Genomic DNA, 22,203 nt, shown 5'->3' with positions numbered 1-22,203 from the left:
GCCTGTGTCTTTTGATTGGGGCATTTAGCCCATTTACATTCAGAGTAACTACTGAAAGATATGAATTTAGTGCCACAGTATTGCCTGTAAGGTGACTGTTACTGTATATTGTCTGTGTTCCTTTCTGGTCTATGTTGCTTTTAGGCTCTCTCTTTGCTTAGAGGACCCCTTTCAAGATTTCTTGTAGGGCTGGTTTCGTGTTTGCAAATTCCTTTAGTTTTTGTTTGTCCTAGAAGCTTTTTATCTCTCCTTCTATTTTCAGTGACAGACTAGCTGGATATAGTATTCTTGGCTGCATATTTTTCTCATTTAGTGCTCTGAAGATATCATGCCAGTCCTTTCTGGCCTGCCAGGTCTCTGTGGATAGGTCTGTTGCCAATCTAATGTTTCTACCATTGTAGGTTACAGATCTCTTCTCCCGAGCTGCTTTCAGGATTTTCTCTTTGTCTCTGAGACTTGTAAGTTTTACTATTAGATGTCGGGGTGTTGACCTATTTTTATTGATTTTGAGGGGGTTCTCTGTGCCTCCTCGATTTTGATGCCTGTTTCCTTCCCCAAATTAGGGAAGTTCTCTGCTATAATTTGCTCCAATATACCTTCTGCCCCCCCTCTCTTTCTTCTTCTTCTTGGAACCCAATTATTCTAATGTTGTTTCATCTTATGCTATCACTTATCTCTCGAATTCTGCCCTCGTGATCCAGTAGTTGTTTCTCTCTCTTTTTCTCAGCTTCTTTATTTTCCATCATTTGGTCTTCTGTATCACTAATTCTCTCTTCTGCCTCATTTATCCTAGCAGTTAGAGCCTCCATTTTTGATTGCACCTCATTAATAGCCTTTTTGATTTCGACTTGGTTAGATTTTAGTTCTTTCATTTCTCCAGAAAGGGTTTCTCTAATAACTTCCATGCTTTTTTCAAGCCCAGCTAGTATCTTTATGATTGTCATTCTGAACTCTAGTTCTGACATCTTACTAATGTCCGTATTGATTAGGTCCCTGGCAGTCGGTACTGCCTCTTGTTCTTTTTTTTTGAGGTGATTTTTTCCATCTTGTCATTTTGTCCAGAGGAGAATAGATGAATGAGAGAACAAAATGCTAACAGGGTAACAACGACCCCAGAAAAATATACACTAAAGAAATCAGAAGAGACCTGAAACTGGGGGAAAAGAAAGGGAAAGAAAGCAAAAAGAAAAAAAAAGAAAAGGAAAAGATAAAAAAAAGAATATGATCAAATATGATCAGGCTGGTGCATAAATCAGTGCCACACACTAGATTTGGGGCATATTTTGGTCTGTTAGAAGAAAGTGCCTCCCAAAATTTTAAAGAAAGAAAAACTTATATATGTACAAAAATAAGGGTTAATACAATGAAGGGATGGAATATGACTGTAAAGATGAAAATTATAAAAGATTTTATAAAAGGAATTGATAAGAAGAAAGAAGAAAGAAGAGGAATTTAAAAAAAGGGGGAAAGAATGTGATCAGGCAGGAGACTAGAACAAAGCCATACAGTAGAAATTTAGGGTATGTTTTGGTCTGTTAGAAGAAACTGTATCCCAAAATTTTAAAGAGAGAACAACTTATATATATATATATACCAAAAATAAGGTTAACTACTATGAAGGGATAGAATATGACTCTAAAAATGAAAAATAAAAAATATTTTTAAAAAAGGGATTGATAAGATGTTGGTTGAAAAAGGGAAAAAGAAAAGTTCAAAAAAAAAAGAGAAAGAAAATTTTAAAAATTAACTTCGAAAGACTAAAGAATCATGGTAAAAAAAAGCCATGGATTCTATGTGCATTATTCCCCTAGCGCTGGAGTTCCGCCGTTCTCATTGATCGGTAAACTTGGTCTTGGCTGGCTGTTCTTGCTGATCTGGGGGAGGGGCCTGCTGCCATGGTTCCCAAATGTCTTTGCCAGAGGCGGAATTGCCCCGCCCTTGCTGGTCTGGGCTAAGTAATCTGCTCGGGTTTGCTCTCAGGAGCTTTTGTTCCCTGCGAGCTTTCTGTCCAGCTTTGGAGGCGGAGAGTGAAAATGGCGGCCTCCCAATCTCCGCCCCGGAGGAGCCGAGAACTCGGGGCCCCGCTCCTCAGTGAGCTCCCAGAGAAAAGCCGCCAGTCACTCCCGTCTCCCCGGTCTCTGGCCACACTCCGTGCTCACCCGGCCTGTGACCGATCGTTTCTATCTCTGGCACACAACCCCATGTGGAGTCTCCAAACCCAGCAGATCCCTGCGGTGCGCTCCCGTGCCGCTCCTCCCGGGGGAGGAAGGTGAGTCTCCCCGGATCTGCCGCTTGTTGGGTCCCTGCTGGAGGAGCAGGGGCCCAACTGTGCCACAGATCACGGTTTATGGCAACCCCGAGCTGAGAGCCCGCGCCTGGGCTCCGTCTCTGCAGCCGGCTTCCCGCTCCGATACCCGGGAGCTCGGCCGCACTCAGGCACCCCTGGTCTTTCTGTGACCCCGAGGGTCCTGAGACCACACTGTCCCCGCAAGTGTTCCACCCCCCTATCCCTCCCACCCCTCCGCTTAGCCACTGGAGCGATGTCTCTCAGCAGAGCAGACTTCTAAAATTTCCGATTTTGTGCTCTGGGGCTCTATCACTTGCTGGTAGTGGCTGATGGAGGCCCCCCCCCCCGCCATCTATCCTCCTGAATATTGCCTTGGATTCACTTCTCCGCACGTCCTACCTTCCAGAAAGTGGTTGCTTTTCTGTTCAGAGAGTTGCTGCTGTTCTTTTCTTCGATCTCCTGTTGAGTGCATAGGTGTTCAGAATGGTTTGGACCCTATCTAGCTGAATTCCTGGGACCAGACGAAATTTAGGTCTCCTACTCCTCCGCCATCTTGTTCCTCCCCCTATGGCTATAATTTTTAAAATAGAAAAATAACAAATGTTGGCAAGGATGTAGAGAAGTTGGAACCCTCATGCATTGCTGGTGGGAAGGGTAGAAAATGTCAGAGCTATCAGGAGTGGAATATGTTGTAGAGTGCTTTGTCCAAGAACTTTACATAGTTAGATTCCTTCTGTGTACCTAGCTACCCTCGCTCTTGGGGTCAAAAATATCCAAAACATTCCTCAGTTCTGCCTATTTTCTCTTCTTGTTGTATCTCTCTGCCTCTACAAGGTCTGATTCACCTCTCAAGGGGGACTGGCTTGCAAGTTTCTCCTGAATTTAATAATTTAACCACTTAATTCTCCTTAATGACTTTTCTTTTTTATTTATTTATTATTATGTTTAATTAGCCAACATATAGTACACCATTAGTTTTTGATGTAGTGTTCAACGATTCATTAGTTGCGTATAACACCCAGTGTTCACTTTTCTTTTCCTATACTACATTTTTCTCTTCTGATCAATACTTCCAATCGAAAGTTACTAAAATTCTTATTCCAGTATAATAAGTTTCCTCATTCATTTGATTAGATTCCAGTATAAGTTATTTTGCTTTCCACTGGGTTTAAAGATTTATCTGGTGACTTTTACATACGTGACTTCCAATTCATAAAGTATACGGTGAATGATAAAAAAGAATGATCAGGGTTAGTTAAGTTCTTCAACCCTTTCAAAATTATTGTATTCATTGGTCTTCAAGTGTACTTAAGTTTATCAATTGTCATGTGTTCTTCATTCACTATGTCTTCTGCAAACTTTACACTACACTACTTGTCTTAGACTGCATCCAAAGAATGAAGCTTCAAAAGGCACAGTGAAGTGGTCTCCACTTATAAGGTGGGCAAATTTCATAAAACAGAACCATGTTCTATAGAGGAAAGAACACTACACAGTCATCAAGAGAGCTGTGTTCCAATACTAGATCTTTCACTTAATGGTCACATGGCTGTGGTTCAGTCAGTTAAACATCTGCCTTTGGCTCAGGTCATGATCCCAGGGTTCTCGGATCAAGGCCCGCATCATGCTCCCTGCTCAGCGGGGAGTCTGCCTTTCCCCCCCGCTCTGCCTCCTGCTCAAATAAATAAGTAAAATCTTTTTTTAAAAAATGGTCACATGACCAAAGGCAAGTTACTGAGCCTCGACAGACCCAGGTGTTCTCATTTGTAAAAGGAAGGAGTTAGACATGATGATTTCTAGAATTTAAGAAACCTGAGGATGATATTATAAGGAAGTTCCAATACATATGACTGAAGTACAGCAATAGGGATAGGTAGAAAGCATAAATGTAATGGGTTAAGCCCAGCAAGTGAGAAGGAGGAAAGTAATGAGGAGGCAGAATCTGCTGCCAGAAATAAATTTCTGCAAGCAGGAAGAACAAATTATTCTCTCCAAGGGTAGGCTTATACAAAATGACTCTCTCTGAACACATATTGGTAGCCACCTGGCCTGAGGAGATGATTGCTGAGCTGATGGCCATATGGAAGAAGAAAGGCAGATTTAGCTTCCTTTAAAAAGGGAGAAAATTCTAAATTCAAACATTAGCTAATAACTGATCAGCAAATCTTCAAATAGCTCTTTGTTTATTTATTTTGTTTTGTTTAGCTCTACCCTTCTTATCTATTTCAGTGTCAAAGATTAAAAATTGGATAAAAATTGGAGAAATAGGATAAAGTCACAGACTTAGAAATTTCTATAAGTGTTTCCACTACTATCCTCAAAATGCAAGTTTTTTTTATATGGAAGGGGCAACTTGAAACTTTTAGCCAGTAATTTTCCCTTTTTATTTCTGTCTAATACAGCCTAATCTGAGAAGAAATACCACATATAAAAGCTGTAAAACATGTGATCTGTCTATACTGCAGAATTTAATGGAATAAATCACTCTTTCCCCATTACTTCCCAAGGAATAGCTATTAACATTTGTTGGATATGTACGCCCTTTAATTTTCTATTAAATGATAAGATCTGCTTTAATATATGTTTCATTTTTTTTAAGTAGGCTCCACCGCCAGTGTGGAGCTCAGCATGGGTCTTGAACTCCTGACCCTGAGATCAAGACTGAGCTGAAATCAAGAGTTAGATGCTTAACCAACTGAGCCACCCAGACACCCCTATATAAGTTTCTATTTAAGCAGGACATTTAACTTTCTTAAAGTTATAACATTTTGGTGATGCATTTTGTCAACAAATTCAAGAAATCTTGAATATTTAAGAACCATGTTTATTTAGAAAACCCCACTCACACAGTGTTTTTTTTAAAGAAACTGAAAACTGTTTCTCTGAGAAACAAACTGAAGGTTTTAGAGGGGAGGGGGTGGGGGGATGGGTTAGCCCGGTGATGGGTATTAAGGAGGGCACGTACTGCATGGAGCACTGGGTGTTATACGAAAACAATGAATCATGGATCACTACATCAAAAACTAATGATGTATGGTGACTAACATAACAAAATAAAATTTAAAAAATAAAATATTTAAAGAGCTGAAAAAAAAAAGAAACTGAAAACTGGACAGATAGTGTAAAACAAACTGCTGTTTCTTCACTCTGGAACAAGGAATCTCTAAGCAACTCCTCAGCCTTTCCTTGATTGCCATGACTTTAACATTTCTGAAGATTATAGGCTGGTTGTTTTTAGTATGTCCTTTTAGTTTGGTCTAATGTTTCCTCATGATTAAATTCAGATTAATCACCTTTAGCAGAAATATCATGTAAGTGACACTGTGTTTTCTCATTGAATGTTAGCAGAAGTCCCATGATAATAACATGATATCTGTGGTGACTCCTCAAAAAATTAAAAATAGAACTACCCTATGAGTGAATGATCACTCTACTGGGTATTTACCCAAATAATACAAAAACACTTGTTCAAAAAGATACATGCACCCCTTTGTTTATTGCAGCATTATTTACAATAGCCAAACTATGGAAGCAACCCAAATGCCCACTGATAGATGAATGGATAAAGAAGATGGGATATATATACACACACACATATACATACAATGGAATATTATTCAGACATAAAAAAAGAATGAAATATTGCCATTTGCAACAACATGGGTGGAACTAGAGAGTATTATGCTAAGTGAAATAGGCCAGTCAGAGAAAGACAAATACCATAAAACTTCACTCATATGTGGAGTTTAAGAAACAAAACAAGGAAAAAGAGACAAACCAAAAAACAGATTCTTGGCTCTAGAGAACAAACTGATGGTTAGTAGAGGGGAGGTGGGTGAGGGGATGGGGGAAATAAGTGAAGGGGATTAAAGAATACACTTATCTTGATGAGCACTGAGTAATGTATGGAATTGTTGAATCACTATATTGTACACCTGAAACTAATATAACACTATCTTAACTACACTGGAATTTTTAAAAAATGAGATCTTTCAGTCCCTTCCATTTAAAAATTACTCTTTTTCCCTTTGTAATTAATAAGTTTTTTGTGGTTGTCCTTTGAAACCATAGAAACATTCCCTTTCTTTTTTTTTTTTTTTAAGATTTTATTTTTAAGTAATCCCTACACCCAATGTGGGGCTCGAACTCACAACCCCAAGATCAAGTTGAATGCTCTACCAACTGAGCCAGCCAGGCCCCCCAGAATCATTCCCTTTCTTGTCAAACTTTTTGTTCATTTATTATAACAATATGTACTCATGGTTTCCTATCTTATTCAATGGGTTGTGATCCAACACTATCACTATTTATTTTAATGTTCCTATTGTCCCAGATTTGACCAATTGGGAGTCCTTTCAGTCTAGCCATGTCTTCCTCTTCCTCCCAATATTCTTTTTTTTTTTTAAAGATTATATTTATTTATTTGACAGAGAGATAGAGCCAGAGAGCACAAGCAGGGGGAGTGGCAGAAGGAGAGGGAGAAGCAGGCTCCCTACTGAGCAGGGAGCCCAATGCGGGACTCAGTCCCAGGACCCTGAGATCATGATCTGAGCCAAAGGCAGATGCTTAACCAACTGAGCCACCCAGGTGCCCCTCCCTCCAATATTCTATTATGAAAAATATCAGGGGCACCTGGGTGGCTCAGTTGGCTAAGCATCTGACTCTTGTTTTCAGCTCAGGTCATGATCTCAGGGTCGTGAGATCGAGCCCCATGCCGGGGTCTGCACAGAGTCTGCTTGAGATTCTCTCCCTTACCCTATGCCCCTCCCCTCGCTCATGTGCCCTCTCTCTCTCTCTCTCTCTCTCAAAAATCTTTTAAAAATTTTCCAAACATACTGAAAAGCTAAAAGTGTTTTACAGTGAGCACCTATATACCCACCACCTAGATTCGACAATTAACATTTTACTACACTTTTAAAAATTATCTATTTATTCATCTCTTTATCCCTCTATCCTTCCATTTCTCTTGTTTTTGATTCATTTCAAAATAAATTGCAGACATCAATACACTCCTCTCTAAACACTTCAGCATCTATATCTTTAGAGTTTGATATATGTTTTTTGGTGGGAATGCAAGCTGGTGCACCCACTCTGGAAAACAGTACGGAGGTTCCTCAAAAAGTTGAAAATAGAGCTACCATATGACCCAGCAGTTGCACTACTGGGTATTTACCCCAAAGATACAAATGTAGGGATCCGAAGGGGTACGTGCACCCCAATGTTTATAGCAGCAATGTCCACAATAGCCAAACTATGGAAAGAGCCAAGATGTCCATTGACAGATGAATGGATAAAGAAGATGTGTTTTTTTATAATTTTTTTATTATGTTAGTCACTATACAGTACATCATTAGTTTTTGATATGCGTTAAGTTTTTTTTCCTTTGAGGTAAAATTACACACAACAAACCATACAATTTTTAAGTGTACATTCACTGAGTTTTTGCAAAGCATAACTTGTGCATCCAATATCCCTATTAAGATATAGAACACAAAGTTCCATCATGCCCTTTTCTTATGCAATCCCCATCACCAAATCCCCAGGACAAGCGCTCTTCTGGTTCTTTTCCACTATAGATATGTTTTATCCCTTCTAATCCATATTTATGGAATCGTTTGTACCCTTTTGTGTAAGGCTTCTTTCACTCAGCATATTCTTTCTTGAGATTCTTAAATGTTGTTACACATATCAACAATTTGCTTCTTTTTTCTCTGAATAGTATTCCATTAATATGAATATACTACAGTTTGTTAGTCCATTCTCCAACTGATAGACACTTAGACTGTTGCCTGTTCTTGACTATTATGAACAAAGATGCTATAAACAATCTTGTACAAATCTTTTGTGTGGATATATGTTTTTATTTATCTTTAATACCCAGGAGTAGGATTTCTGGGCTATAGGGTAGGTGTATTTTTAGTTATATAAGAAACTGCCAGAATGTTTCCTGTGGCCTTTTAACATGTATCTATCATTCTCTGAGCACCTCCTTGCTTTGCACAATGAGATCTTCTAGATTCGTCTTATACTTTCCCTGCTCCCACCCTGGCATCACCCATTTCTCCAAGGAACCCGGTTTCTTTTAGTGGGGAATGGTATTTAGAGGCCAAGATCTTGGTTCTACACATGCTTATTGCTCCCAGGTCACTGCTCCCAAGTTTCTCTTGGGAAGTGTGTGTATGGGTGTGTGTGTGTGTGTGTGTATAAACAATAAGTTCACACCCATACTTTCCAGGCCAAAATAGTAACAGGGTTCATTCTAGTTTTCTCCCTTTTTTGTAGCTCCCTTCTCTCTTGCTTGTATTTATCTATCTATCTATCTATCTATCTATCTATCTATCTATCTATCATCTATCTAATCAATCCCCCTGTGTGGAACTAATCTCCCACCCCACTGTCCTCTCCCCCACACTGATGTCTTTTCCTTCTCACTACACTTAAGTTCCAACATCCTGTATTAATCTCCCTTCCCACAGCTTCCCTCCTTACTCTGCTCAGGCTCTGACATCCCATACCAGATCCCCCTTCCATGTGAATGCCCTTCATACATCCCTTAGGTTCTGACATTCTGTGACAAGGCATCTTTTCATGTAGATGCTCTCCTCAATCTACTCAGGCTTCTTATTCCTTATGCTGAGCTGAACTCCTACTTGGAAGTCCTCTTCATTTTGCTTGGGCCCTGATTCCCCATGCCGGGCTGTCTCTCCACATGGATACCCTCCTCTCACTGTTTAGGTTCTGACTTCAAGTGAAGCTGTCCCTCCATTTGGATGCCCTTCTCACTCTGCAAAGGCCTAAATACCGCATATGGATATCCTCTTCTTCCTGCTTAGGTTCTGATACCCCAGGCTAAACAACCTCTGCAGAGCCACACTCTCTACTCAGATAGGCTGGAGATTGCCTGTCTTCATGGATAACATCTTCACCTGCTCAGGCTCTGACAACCCATGCCAAGTCACTTCCTGATCAATGCCCTCCTTACCCCACTGGATTCGGATACCCCGCTCTGGGCCACCGTGGCTTCCTTTGATCAGGAGCAGATGCTTACCTTGTCCTGCCCCACCAATGGCTTAGGACCTAATTGTTCAAGAAGGGAAGGAATAAAAGGAGAAAAAGAAAAAGATACAGAAGAGGAAGAACCCACAAGTTACTTTTAATTTAATTCAAGACTATATCTTGAGGACCCTTTGAGTCCAAGTAATAGAAAACGCAGCCCAGAGTGGTTAAACAAAAAAAGGCTTTATTAGTTCACATGATGGAAAAGTCCAGGGCTATTTCAGGACACAGCTAGGTTTGGGAGTTCAAATAATGACATTAGGACAAGTGTCTGCTTCTTTCTTTTTGTCTTTTTCAGTCTGATCCTGCTCTTTTCTATGTTTTGACTCCATTTTCATACAGCCTTTACCCTGTGGAGACCAAGTCCAGTCTCACATCCTCACAGGTTTATTCAAGTCCAGTGGGAATAAAAAGGAAAATGTTCTCTTCCTAATAATCCAAGCAAAGAGTCTGGCATTTGTCTGGACTCAACCAACCACTCTGGCTGTGGGAGCAGAATGTCCTGACTGGCTTAGGCCCACAATGCATGCTGCATCTCTCAAGCCACGAGTGGAATCCCATTCAAACACACAAAGTGAGATGAAAGTGGAGTAGCTTCCCCAAAGCAAAATTTGGGATACAAGTAACAGGAGAAAGATGAGTGGATACTAAAGAGCAATAATCAACAAAAGTCCAACTATAAAAATGAGAAGCTTTCATTGATAAGATGACTAAACATACCACGCAATATGTTGTCAAATAGCTGATACAGAATGGCTGCTTGTCTTTCAAGGGAAGGAGAAATTGTGGTGGAAGCCTTCTTCAAGAAGGAGAGATTTTGAAATTTGAAATTTAAGCGAGAAGGGCACATACCCTACGACTTATTTATAATAATATATAATATATAAGTTATAATAAGTGTCAAAGAAACTTAACACACGTGCACCAGGAGACATGTATAAAAATGCTCACAGCACTGCTCATAAGGGTAAACTCTGGTGACAACCTGCATGCCCACGGACAGGAGAATAAATCCGTGGCAGTATGCTCACAAAATGACATACTATATAGTGGTGGAAATGAATGAGTCACAGCTAGAGGAACAACATGGATGGATATGGTAACATGATGTGGAATAAAAAAAGTAAGTCCCAGAAAACTATACATAGTATGATGTCCTTTCTCTGAAGTTTACAAGTAGGCAGAACTAAACCACATACTGTTTAGAAGTACACACACACACACACACACGAATAACACTATTGGGAAAATAAAAGGAAGGGAAAGATGAAGCAAAAGCAAAATTTCAGGATATTGGTGGGGGCGTCGGAGGCAGGGGATGGAACAAGGTCAGGCCATGGAGGAAGATGTGTTATTGGTAATGTTCAGGTTTGGTAGCACATTCGTAATTGTACAATTAAAAAAAATAAAAGAGATATGGATGCAGAAGCGTGCAAGGCATGGTCAGGATCACAAGTAGAGATACTGGAGCAGCTAAATTCGGGTGTACAACATAGCGGTTCAGCTTCTCTATACATTATGCTATGCTCACCTCAAGGGCAGCCACTATCTGTCACCATACTGTACAATACAATATCATTGATTATATTCCCTATGCTGTGCCTTTTATTCCTGTGACTTACTCATTGTATAACTAGAAGTCTGTATCTCCCACTCCCCTTCACCCTTTCTGTCCATCCTCCTACCCCCCTTCCCTCTTGCAACCATCAGTTTGTTCTCTGTATTCATAGGTCTGATTCTGCTTTTTGTCACAAGTCGTGTCTTAATTTTATAAATATGTATTGAGCCTTACTCTTGGTAATCTAATTATGTATAAAATGATTAATACTGGTTTGGGATTATGGAAACAGGAATGGAGAGGAGTGGCCACAAGATATATTGCCAAAGGCTAACAGGATAGGATTAAGTGGCCTGTTGGACATGGAAGGTAAAAAGTAGGGAGGAGTCAAAGTTGACCCTGGGGTTTCCCCCGGCTGAGTGTGGTAGAGTTAAAAAAAACAAAACAGAGGGGCACCTGGGTGGCTCAGTTGGTTAAGTGACTGCCTTCGGCTCAGGTCATGATCCTGGAGTCCCGGGATCGAGTCCCGCATCGGCTCCCTGCTCAGCAGGGAGTCTGCTTCTCCCTCTGACCCTCCTCCCTCTCATGTTCTCTGTCTCTCATTCTCTCTCTCGCAAATAAAAATAAAATCTTAAAAAAAAACAAAAAAAAAACAGAGGGGCACCTGGGTGGCTCAGTTGGTTAAGCATCCAACTCCTGATTTTGGTTCAGGTTATGATCTCAGGGTTGTGAGATCAAGCCCCACGTCCAGCTGGGCGTGGTGCCTGCTTAAGATTCTCTTGCTCCCTCTCCCTTTGCCCCTCCTCCCACTCTCCCCTCCCTCTTTCTCTCTCAATCCCTGAAAAAAAAATTTTTTTTAATTAAAAATAAAAGTACATTAAAAAAAACAAAACAGAAACAGGGAAGATGACACAGGACACCTTGAGCTCAATACAGGAAGTCACTGTAGGTGTTCTGTTGGGCTTTGAGTTGCCTTTGATATACCTGGTTTTCCATGGGTGGCTGTTGTCAGGGGCTTCAGTCAGCTATAAAAGGGGAATGAAAATTTCCCCAGTAGATAAGTGAACTTTTGATTAGTTCTTGGTTTTATGTCTTTTAGCTAAACTACACATCCAATTTTCAAAGCCACACCCTGACCAAGAAGTGAGGTTGTCTTTAAAACAGTTTCAGAAATACATAGAATTGGTTGTATCTGAACTCAGGGGCAATGAAGATCATGTTCTGGAAAGTGTTGTGGAGTTTCTGATGAATACTTTAGAAAGGAGCCATATTGAGAATCTGAGGAATTGTGCCAGACGGAAATGGCTGTACCAAATCCAACGTGCTGCAGAGACAAGTGGGGTGTCCCTGGAGCCGGTGTACACGGAGACCTTTAATGCCCTCACCCAGGTAGGTTTTTCTAAGGTGATATATAAAAGGAAAAATGTCCTCATAGTAGGTGATGTTCAATGGTTGCAAAGGGGGAGCACACGAAATTCTCTCGAAAAATCCCTGGGTACTGCTATAGATGTTTTATTCATTCCCAAACATTACAATGACCCAAAGCCTAGGAAAGATGCAGCTGGAATGATTGTAGGTTGGGAAGGTAGAAGTAGAGAGGAAAGGTATAAAAGACAGTATCATGTCTTGCGATTTCTAATTCCATTTGTGCTGAGAGTCAAATAAGCTTAAGGAAGAAAATAGACTAATATTGAAAAATACCAGTAAGGAAATGTGCAGGCACTTCAAGCCACATTTCCCTTGCATGATGTTTTGGGAGTCGGTTTCAAAAGGAACTATTTAAATCATAAAGTCATTATAAAGGAGGATCCAACATCACACAATATTTCATAGCACTGCCTAGAAACACACTGATACTATTATAGAATCGTGCCACTTAAAACACATGCCTTTGATGGGACCGCTGCCCACAGCTTTGCCATACTCTTCAAGACTCCCAGCTGGTTGCTCCTCCCAGGCAGAAATAGCATGGCTGTCTCCTATATATGTCACAGACTCCACTAGTCCGGGAACCCTGGAATCACTCATCTCAGTTAAATTGCAACACTTAATTAAAGGACTTCTTTACTGAGTGGCTGAATTTTCCAGTATAGATTGAAATGGTGTGACCAGAAACAGAAGACTCATCTAGAAAAAGAGATATCACTCCAACTTGCTTCAGAGATCTGTGGTACATTTTTGTTAGTTACTCTATAGATCTTTTATGTCAAAAAGAAAGAATAAAGGCAGAAGAAAAAAAAACATGAAAAGCAAACCTAAGTATATAGAAAGAGGAGACAAAGATCAAGGAAAGCGTCTTTCATGTCCCCAACTTATGGACATGCTATTATCATAGTACTGGTTAATGACATCATAATATTTTAGGTACAGAGAATTTTCAGTTATTTTAATTAGAAAGAGTAGTTGCATAAAGTCTGCATTCTGGGGCCCCAAGAAATTTTTTCCTGACATAAATCAAATATCATAGCCAAACTATGTTAAGAATTCCTTGAGAGCATTTTTTTCTACATTCACTCCACAGAAGATGGTGAAAATCTACTCAAGAAATATGAGTGAAATGAAGCCATATTCTTACCCTCGCCCTCTAAAATAAATACTTTTAAGTGAAGCCCAGACAATATGACTATAGTTTAAAGGGATCCAAGTTTTAAACCTCTAAATTTGAGTAAGATGAGAGATTTTTTTTTTTAAGTAAACCAGTTTAATTGACATAAAGTAAATCGATTCCACTCATTAAAACTCAGATCTGGGAAGACCTAGTTTGCGGCGACATGGCTAAATGCACCAAGAAGGTCGGAATTGTGGGGAAATATGGGACCCGTTATGGTGCCTCCCTCGGGAAAATGGTGAAGAAGATTGAAATAAGCCAGCACGCCAAGTACACTTGCCCCTTCTGTGGCAAAACCAAGATGAAAAGATGAGCTGTGGGGATCTGGCATTGTGGCTCCTGCATGAAAACCGTCGCTGGTGGCGCTTGGACCTACAACACCACTTCTGCCGTCATAGTAAAGTCTGCCATCAGAAGACTGAAAGAGTTGAAAGACCAGTAGAAGCTTCACCATCTGAAACATTGCTAGCCTATAATAAATGGGTTAATTTATGTAACAACAACAAAAAAAACATACAAAAACTCAGATTTGGGAGATAGCTGTGAGGTCAGCCTTTTTCCCACTGCCCATGAATGCTAATTATTGGGATCAGATGCTCAAACAGGCTAATGAAGGGAGACATGATTAAAGTAATAGCTCTTTGGCTATTGTCAAATACATGGTCAGAAATATTTTGCCATAGGATGCTGAAGCCCATGGGAATAAGAAGATCAGTGCTCACATTTCCCTCTTAGAAGAGAACCTACTACTGCCTGATAGAGGGGAAGTTCTATTGAGGAACATAGCTTGTACTTTAGATGATGCTCCATTTGTACTGAACCGAGTGCTCTACAGGGACATGAAGGGAATCAGGTAAGAATTTCTTGAGGAGGTTGGTTTTACCCTTCTAAAAAAAAATAATTCCCTTTCTGAAGTAAACTAGTATTGAAATCCTAGTTAGGTGCCCACGAGAGAAATGCCTCAAGTCACCAATGCTTCTGGAGTGGGAGGTGATGGGTTTCTAGTCTTGAATAATTGCCCTGGTCATTCCTAGAGCTCCCTCCTAGGCATTGATTTGCCATGTTTGGACTCTGCTTCACAATATCAGCTCAATTATTTCTGCCTGCTTTATAAGTTATGTCTCCGGCATCCTGTTTATATATGTTTACCCTGTTATGATCTAAGCTTGTTTTTTTAAAACTTTTTCTCAAGTCAGACTCTCCAACTGTAATTTCATGAGTCCACTTCTCTGACATATAATCCTGATAATTATGAATGGAGAATTTATTTAATTTCCTGCACAGTTTCATCTAAAGCCTTCTCCTGGGCCTTTCTACCATCTTCATATTCCTATTCCTCAGCTTCACAGTAGTGGATGAAGGAAAGCCAATACACGTGCCCCAAGTTCAACACCACGGGAACATCTTTTTCTGGAACCATTCCCTCAAGAAGAATGATCAAAACGGGTCATTCCTGGCTCTGCCTCTTCAGGATGCATATATGAGGATCTTTGGGGTCATGGCTGTTGACACCCTAAGAGATCCCAAAAAAATAAATATCTTTGTACCTCATGAGATCAGATTCTATCAGGTAAGTCATGGAGGAATTCTTCAAAAGCAATGGTAGGATTGCCTCTCCTTCCATACTTTTTATTTATTTTATTTTATTTTTTAAGATTTTATTTATTTATTTGACAGAGAGAGAGAGAGCAAGAGCAGGAACACAAGCAGGGGGAGTGGGAGAGGGAGAAGCAGGCTTCCTGCAGAGCAGGGAGCCCAATGTGGGACTCGATCCCAGGACCCTGGGATCATGACCTGAGCCGAAGGCAGACGCTTAATGACTGAGCCACCCAGGCACCCTCCTTCCATACTTTTTAAAAAGCAAAACCTAAAACCAGATGAGAGTAAACCTGTATATATAGATAGTGTCATCCTACCTGTTCCTGTTCACTGTATCTAACAGTCTTTGGAGAGGTTCCTCATTACACATGGAAGGACTCAGCCTCAGGTGCACATCTATGCCTCAGTCTCTCTGGGGAGATTGTTAATATGTGTCCCATTGCCCTAATCATAGGAGCAGCATTTTATGCTGTAGAACTGAAATCCAACCATTAGACTACTAATTGAGACCCACAAAATAGGAATGAAGCTTGAGAAGGGACACATTTATGTTTTATTAATAGGGGAACCTATAAATTTTTTACTCTTTCCACAAATGCATTCCCATGGCTCTTGGTTTCAGTGCTATGATTTTTGAGGATGAAGAATGAAGGAAAAAGCCTAAATGTGTCTTGAGTATGCATGTTTTCAAATTAGATCACAAAAAAAGGCACTTTTAAGACGATAATGACCATTTCTACAAGCATTTTAATTTGGTTTTATGAATAGAAATTGCAATGAAGGAAGATTGAAAGCCTTTATGGAGGCGATGGCCTGAGATGTAGCAGCAATCAGGAGCTTGCTATGCTTTTATCACTTGTTCCCCTCTAAGCCCCTGGCTCTTTATGTCTATTTACCAGGATTTAAAATTTTCTCTTCCTGGGACGCCTCAGGTCATGATCTTGGGGTCATGGGATCGAGCCCCATGTCAGGCTCAGCGTGGAGTCTGCTTGAGATTTTCTCCTTCTCCCTCTGCCCCTCTCCCCACTTGTGCTTTCTCTCTCTCAAATAAAATCTTTAAAAATAAATAAATAAAAATTTCTCTTCCTATTTACTGGATGTATAATTAAGGAAAGTGGTAGAACCTTTTTCTCTGGACATCTTTTTAAAAATATGATTCACTCTCATCTGGCATAAAGGATGATGTGAAGATATTAAAAAGAAGATGGAGGAGAATGGAGTTATCAGTAGGTGAATTACAGATGGTCTTGTCAGAGAACATGTCAAAATGATTTTTAAACCGACTCTCTAACACTGCCTGGGCTCACAGTGTCCCTTAGCTCCTGGGACACACCATTGCTGCTCTCCCAAGTACAGGGTAGGCGTGTTGTATCCCTTAACAACTGATACAGTGCCTCTGACACAGAGTAAGGAGTCAACACGTGTGCTTTCCATGTAATACCGAGAACTGTTGAGGAGTGACGTTGATCTCTAGGTCAATATAGGTGACAATTTATGTTTGGGACTTTATTTCATTTCATGCCAAGGATGAAGTAACATTGTGAAAATAAAGTATTATGTGTGAAAGAAAGAAAAAATTGACTCTCTAGCCCCTGGAGGTAAAAGGCTCCTGGGTTATCCTGAGATGCCTTGGGTCCTATTATGAAATTTGCATAGTTTTGAAGAATTTGTGGTTTCTAGAGTCTCTTTTTTAATTATTATTATTATAAGTCAAGCAGAGAAAGACAATAGTCATATGGTTTCCCTCATATGTGGAACATGAGGAATCGTGTGGAGGACCACAGAGGAAGGGAGGGAAAACTGAATGGGAGGAAATCCTGGAGTCTCTTGACAACAAGACGACAGATGGGTTCTAAGGACTTCCTATCCCTTCTCTGTGGAACAGGCTCTCTTTAGGTCTAGGAGAAGACTGTGTAATCTAGCATGTTGCAGACCTTGGAACGGAGCACAACCTGTACTACTGATCTGATGACAGAAGCCACATAACGATCCAGACATTCATATTGTGTCATATCAGGGCAGCTCCTACCCATCTGCCCAAGGTTGACACTGGTTCCTGGCTTGTAAATATTTTCCCTCATCTCAAACTTCACCTTATTCTTCTGACTCTGTTCTCTGACAGTACATATCACAGATTTCCCTGGATGATTATCAGGAAACGTAATAAGTTACGTGGATCTTCTAGTAGATCTCTCCTTAAACCTTTGATTTCTTGAGATCTTTTTTGCGTAGTAGGATCTGGAACACTGCCTTTTGAGAACTGACAGGTAATTTGTCGGAAGTAGATTATCATTAATTTTATAAGTTAATCCAATTGACGCATTAATGATTTTGTTATTTTAAAATGAAAAGACAATGAAAATGTTCTGTCTCTACAGGGTGTCGCCAACGTCTTCAGCACTGCCTATCACTATGTGCACAGCAGGGAGCACATCCTGCATGTTGTGATCAGGGGCATTGGCTGGCTCTGTGATATCACATCTGACATCACCACCATTACGACGTACTTTGTTGAGCCCGGCCCAACGCGGGTAGGCAAGGTTGGGCAGTGTTAGACCTCTAACAGAGTTTCTAGATATTATTGTCTTGCTAATATTTTTTAAAAGATTTTATTTATTTATTTATTTATTTATTTGAGAGAGAGAGAGGAAAAGAGGGAGAGCACAGAGGGAGAGGGAGAAGCAGACACCCCACTGAGGAGGTAGCCTGAAGTGGGACTCGATCCCAGGACCCTGAGATCATGACCTGAGCCAAAGGCAGATGCTTGATCAACTGAGCCACCCAGGTACCCGTGTCTTGCTAATATTTTAAAACCATAATTAGTTAGCTATTAGGCCAACTGGGGACATATTTCCCATAATCCCAACTCAAGAGCATTGGTTGTGAGTGGCAAAAGTCCATCTCAAACTGCCTTAGGCAAAAAAGGGAATTGATTGACTCATGTGACCAAAATAAAGCAAGGACGGGAGTCAGTCTGGCTTCCAGGATGACCAGTACCAGGAATTCAGTACCATCAGGCTCTCTGGTGTTCTTTCTCTCTGCAGTCCTCATGTCTGCCTCCCTCTACACTTTGGGTTTGGTCCTTCTAGCTTAAGATAGGCTTTCTCCCCAGGGCAAGCCAGATGCTTAGCAACTAAAAAAGAATCTTTCCTTCTTGTTTCAATTTGGAAAACCCAAGAGAGCTCTTTTTAGTCTATCCTGAGATATGCCCCCCAGCTGGGGGTGGGGATGGAGGAGTTTACACTAACTGGCAGCCCCCACCAGAGTCATATGGGTGAAGTGGGAAGGGATGAGGAACTGCTGTTTGGAAGGACATAATTACATCACACCAGTTAAAAAAGGCCTAGCTATAATGTAATGAGTTTTCACCAAATGTTTATTTTGCTTCTTTACACTTTTCCGCCCCCCAAGGTTTTATTTAAATTCCAGCTAACTAACATACAGTGCAGTATTAGTTTCAGGTGTAGAATTTAGTGATGCCTCACTTATATATACAACACCTGGTGCTCATCACAACAAGTGCCCTCCTTACTATCCATCACCTGTTTAGCCCATTCTGCATGCTCTCCCAACCCCCAATGACCCACCTCCCCTCCAGTAACCATCAGTTTGTTCTCTATAGTTAAGAGTCTATTTCTCGGTTTGCCTCTCTTTTTTTTCACACTTAATTTTACTTATTTAATTTTCTTCAGATTCATTTATTTATTTGAGAGAGAGAGAGCACGTGTGAGGGTAAGGGGAGGGACAGAGCATTCTGAAGCAGACTCCCCGCTGAGTGCAGAGCCCGATGTGGGGCTTGATCCCAGGACCACCAGGCACCTGAGATAGAGAAATTATCCTGGATTACCCAGGTGGTCCCAATGTAACCACCGAAGTTCTTAAAAGCACAGAACCTTGTCTGGCTGTGGTCCCTGAGAGATGGGAGGTTGGAAGAAGAACCAGGGATGTCAGGGATGGGGGAAAGGACGGGCCACCTGTTGCTGGTTCTGAGATGCTCAGGGCTATGTACAAAGACTGGGGTCTCTGGGAGCTAAGGGCAGTCCCCAGCTAACAGCCACCAGGGAAACCAAGACCTCAGTCCCTTATTTCCCTGAGGACTTGAGAGGGACAAATGGTAAATGTGTGTGCCCAGTTTGTTTTCTGAAGTCATATCAGTAGGCTCTTGAAAAAGCAAATGCCAGAGATTAGTCAGTGATTGCTGCCTTCTACCTCATCACATTTCTTTTCTAAGGCAGTACAGACTTTCTGCGTGAATGAGAGGGAAGGGGGAAGAGACTATCAGGAGGAAGAAAAAAACGATAACACAAGTAATGTTTCACAGCTCATCATACATGATAAAAAGTAATTTTTTTCTACTTCAGTTTCAAAAATGCTGTTACTCTGCCCAGGATGTTCTCCCCACTTCACCCTGTGTCACCTTTAGATTCTACATGAAACAAACTACAAGGAAACTAAGGAACCTAAGGAACCTAAGTTTTTTTAATAAAACAGAAAATCATATGATTTTTTTGACAAGAACACCACTTTTTAAAAATATAATTTCTTCCAAGAATTATTTATAAATTTCACAAAATTCCAAGAAAAATCCCAAAATGATTTTTTAAATTGACCAAATGATTTTAATTTCCATCTGGAGGAAGAATAAATGTGTGAGCATAGCTGAGAAAATGAGGGATGAGAGGAAATGTTACAGTCTTGATCTAGGGAAGAAAGGCTAAACCTACACCACAGTTTGAAACAATTCAAGCAAGGTTGCTACATTGATGACATAATAAGGTAGAACTTCCGTGCACCAAAATTATAGACAAAATAAGTTGTTTTAAATAAAGTGGGGGGAAATTGCCACATATTTAGCAAAGGGTTAATACTGTTCTACACAGATCAGTAAGATTAAAAAAAAAAAATCCAAAAGAAAAATAAGCAAAAAAAATCTACAAAAAAAAAAAAAAATTGGGGGCTGCGCCTGCGTGGCTCTGTCGGTTGAGCATCTGCCTTCAGGTCAGGTCATGATCTCAGGGTCCTGGGATGGAGCCCCATGTTGGGCTCGGGAGGGAGTCTGCACGGCGGGGTGTCTGCTTCTTCTCCCTCTGCCCCTCCCCACGACTCATGCTTGCTCTCTCGCTCTCTCTCTCAAATAAATAAGTAAAATCTTTAAAAAAAAATTTTTAAATGCATGCTCAATAAACATGGAAAAAAAATGTTCCATTCTTATAATGAAATAAATACAAAGTTAAGTAAAAGTTAACTTTTACCTACTAAATTGAAAAAGATTTTTTTAATTATAATTTGAAATGCCTTTTAGACTCTTAAGTGGAGCTAGTAAATAGGCAGTTGAATATATGAACTAGTGTTTGGGGAGAAATCCAGCCTAGCAAATAAATGGTATTTAAAACCATGAAGGGTGCCTGGGTGGCTCAGTCAGTTAAGCGTCTGCCTTCGGCTCAGGTCATGATCCCAGAGTCCTGGGATCGAGCCCCGCATCGGGCTCCTTACTCAGTGGGGAGCCTGCTTCTCCCTCTGCCTGCCACTTCCCCTGCTTGTGTGTTCTCTCTCTCTCTGTCTGACAAATAAATAAATAAAATCTTAAAAAAAAACAAAACAAAACCATGAGGCTGGGTTATACAACATTGTGAATGTGTTTCATGCCACCAAATTGTATACTTTTGAATGGTTGAAGTGATAATATTATGCTATGTGTATTTTACCATAATAACCAAAAACAAAACAAAAACCATGAGACTAGATGGAATAACCAAGGGAATGAATGAGGATAGAAAAAGTCTGAGGTCCAAGCCCTGAGGTTATCTAAATGTTTGGAATCATTGTGGCTCAAAATTATATTTACTTTGACCTATTGTATGAAAAACATTTTGTATCCTGACCCCTGACAAACACACACATACACACGCACACACGCCCACTTAAAATAGAAGTTTCACAAAAGAATACCTACTTTTACTATGTGACGTTTCTTGATATTTTCTCTTCTATTTTATTTCATTCTTTTTAAAAAAATGTTTGTCAAAAGAGAAAAAAGCAAAAGAGGATAAATACAAAATAACGTGTAATGCAGAAGGTGAGAATGAATAGATGTTAGTATACCCACTTGCCAAAAGTTCATGTTAGGCCCCTTCTCTTTTACAAAAGACCCTCATTAGTCACCTGTTTTTGCTGCCTGACAGAAATCCAATGAGAATTTTTGCTTTTATGAAAAAAGGCAAAAAGTGGAAATAGTGTTCGGTGTTTGTTTTGCAGGGAGCCCCCAGAGCCGCAAGAGTGGCGCCATCAGGCTCTCCCCACCCCCCCCAACTGCACTCAGCACCTCAACATCAAGCCGTCACCACTTTGAATAGCGTCCATGAGCATCTGTGCTTTATCTCAATTTATTTTCTGTATCCGTTAGCAAGATGTGTTCTAAAGCATCAGAAAAGCCTAAGAGAGGTTATTTTGGGGGTCCAGGAATGCTCAAAAATGTTTCTGTATAAATTAATAGTAATTGCTTCTTCACTTTACACTGTTTTAGCTCATGAAAGTTTTCATAGGAACGTTCCACTTTCAGATAGCAGGGAAAACCTGTATTGGAAGAGTAAGGGGGGAAAAAATAACAAGCCAGTAGCAGAAGAAAGAAAATGGGGGATAATATCATTGCAGCTCTTTTCTCTAAACAGTTTCCTAGAAATTTTTGACTAGAGTTATCTCACTACTGAATAATTAGTGAGGCACTTGCTGAATTTATAGTTCCTTGGTCCAAGTAAAATTAAATGAAAAGCTTATTATGAGGCATATTCTTTATGAAGCCCTTATTTTCTGTATTATGTTTCCAGTCTTAACAGAAGTGGCCGAATTGACACAGTTTGGGGGGAAGAGGTGGAAACAGGAGAGGAATTGTTTAGTTTGAACTAAAGATTTAAACCTAGGAACATAGTCACAGTGAGATTCTAAAAAATCCTATTAGTCTAGTATATATAACACCAAATAACAAACCATGGAAGAAATAAATTAGGAAAAGCTAGATGCTCAGTTGCCAACATCAGAGAATCTTTCCAGATTCTCTGTTGAGAACATTTTTCATCTAAACAGTTTGGGTGAACACTT

At 40.3% G+C, this 22,203-nt stretch overlaps 1 protein-coding gene and 1 pseudogene across 1 annotated transcript in view; both read left to right on the top strand.

Moving 5' to 3' along the window:
* The window catches only part of EFCAB5 (EF-hand calcium binding domain 5), a 195,141-nt gene that overhangs the window by 151,896 nt on the left and 21,042 nt on the right, over window positions 1-22,203 (top strand). The window contains exons 16-19 of the mRNA XM_035027657.1: window positions 12,001-12,290; window positions 14,193-14,362; window positions 14,851-15,079; window positions 17,487-17,639. Of these exons, the coding sequence (XP_034883548.1) occupies window positions 12,001-12,290; window positions 14,193-14,362; window positions 14,851-15,079; window positions 17,487-17,639 (842 nt within the window). The remainder of the gene's footprint in view (window positions 1-12,000; window positions 12,291-14,192; window positions 14,363-14,850; window positions 15,080-17,486; window positions 17,640-22,203) is intronic.
* LOC118025254 lies at window positions 13,597-14,195 on the top strand (annotated as a pseudogene).

Source organism: Mirounga leonina, unplaced genomic scaffold, assembly GCF_011800145.1.
Source record: "Mirounga leonina isolate KUSES-001 unplaced genomic scaffold, KU_Mleo_1.0 Mir_200, whole genome shotgun sequence".
Taxonomy (NCBI): Eukaryota; Metazoa; Chordata; class Mammalia; order Carnivora; family Phocidae; genus Mirounga; species Mirounga leonina.
This window is presented reverse-complemented; position numbering and strand designations above follow the sequence as displayed.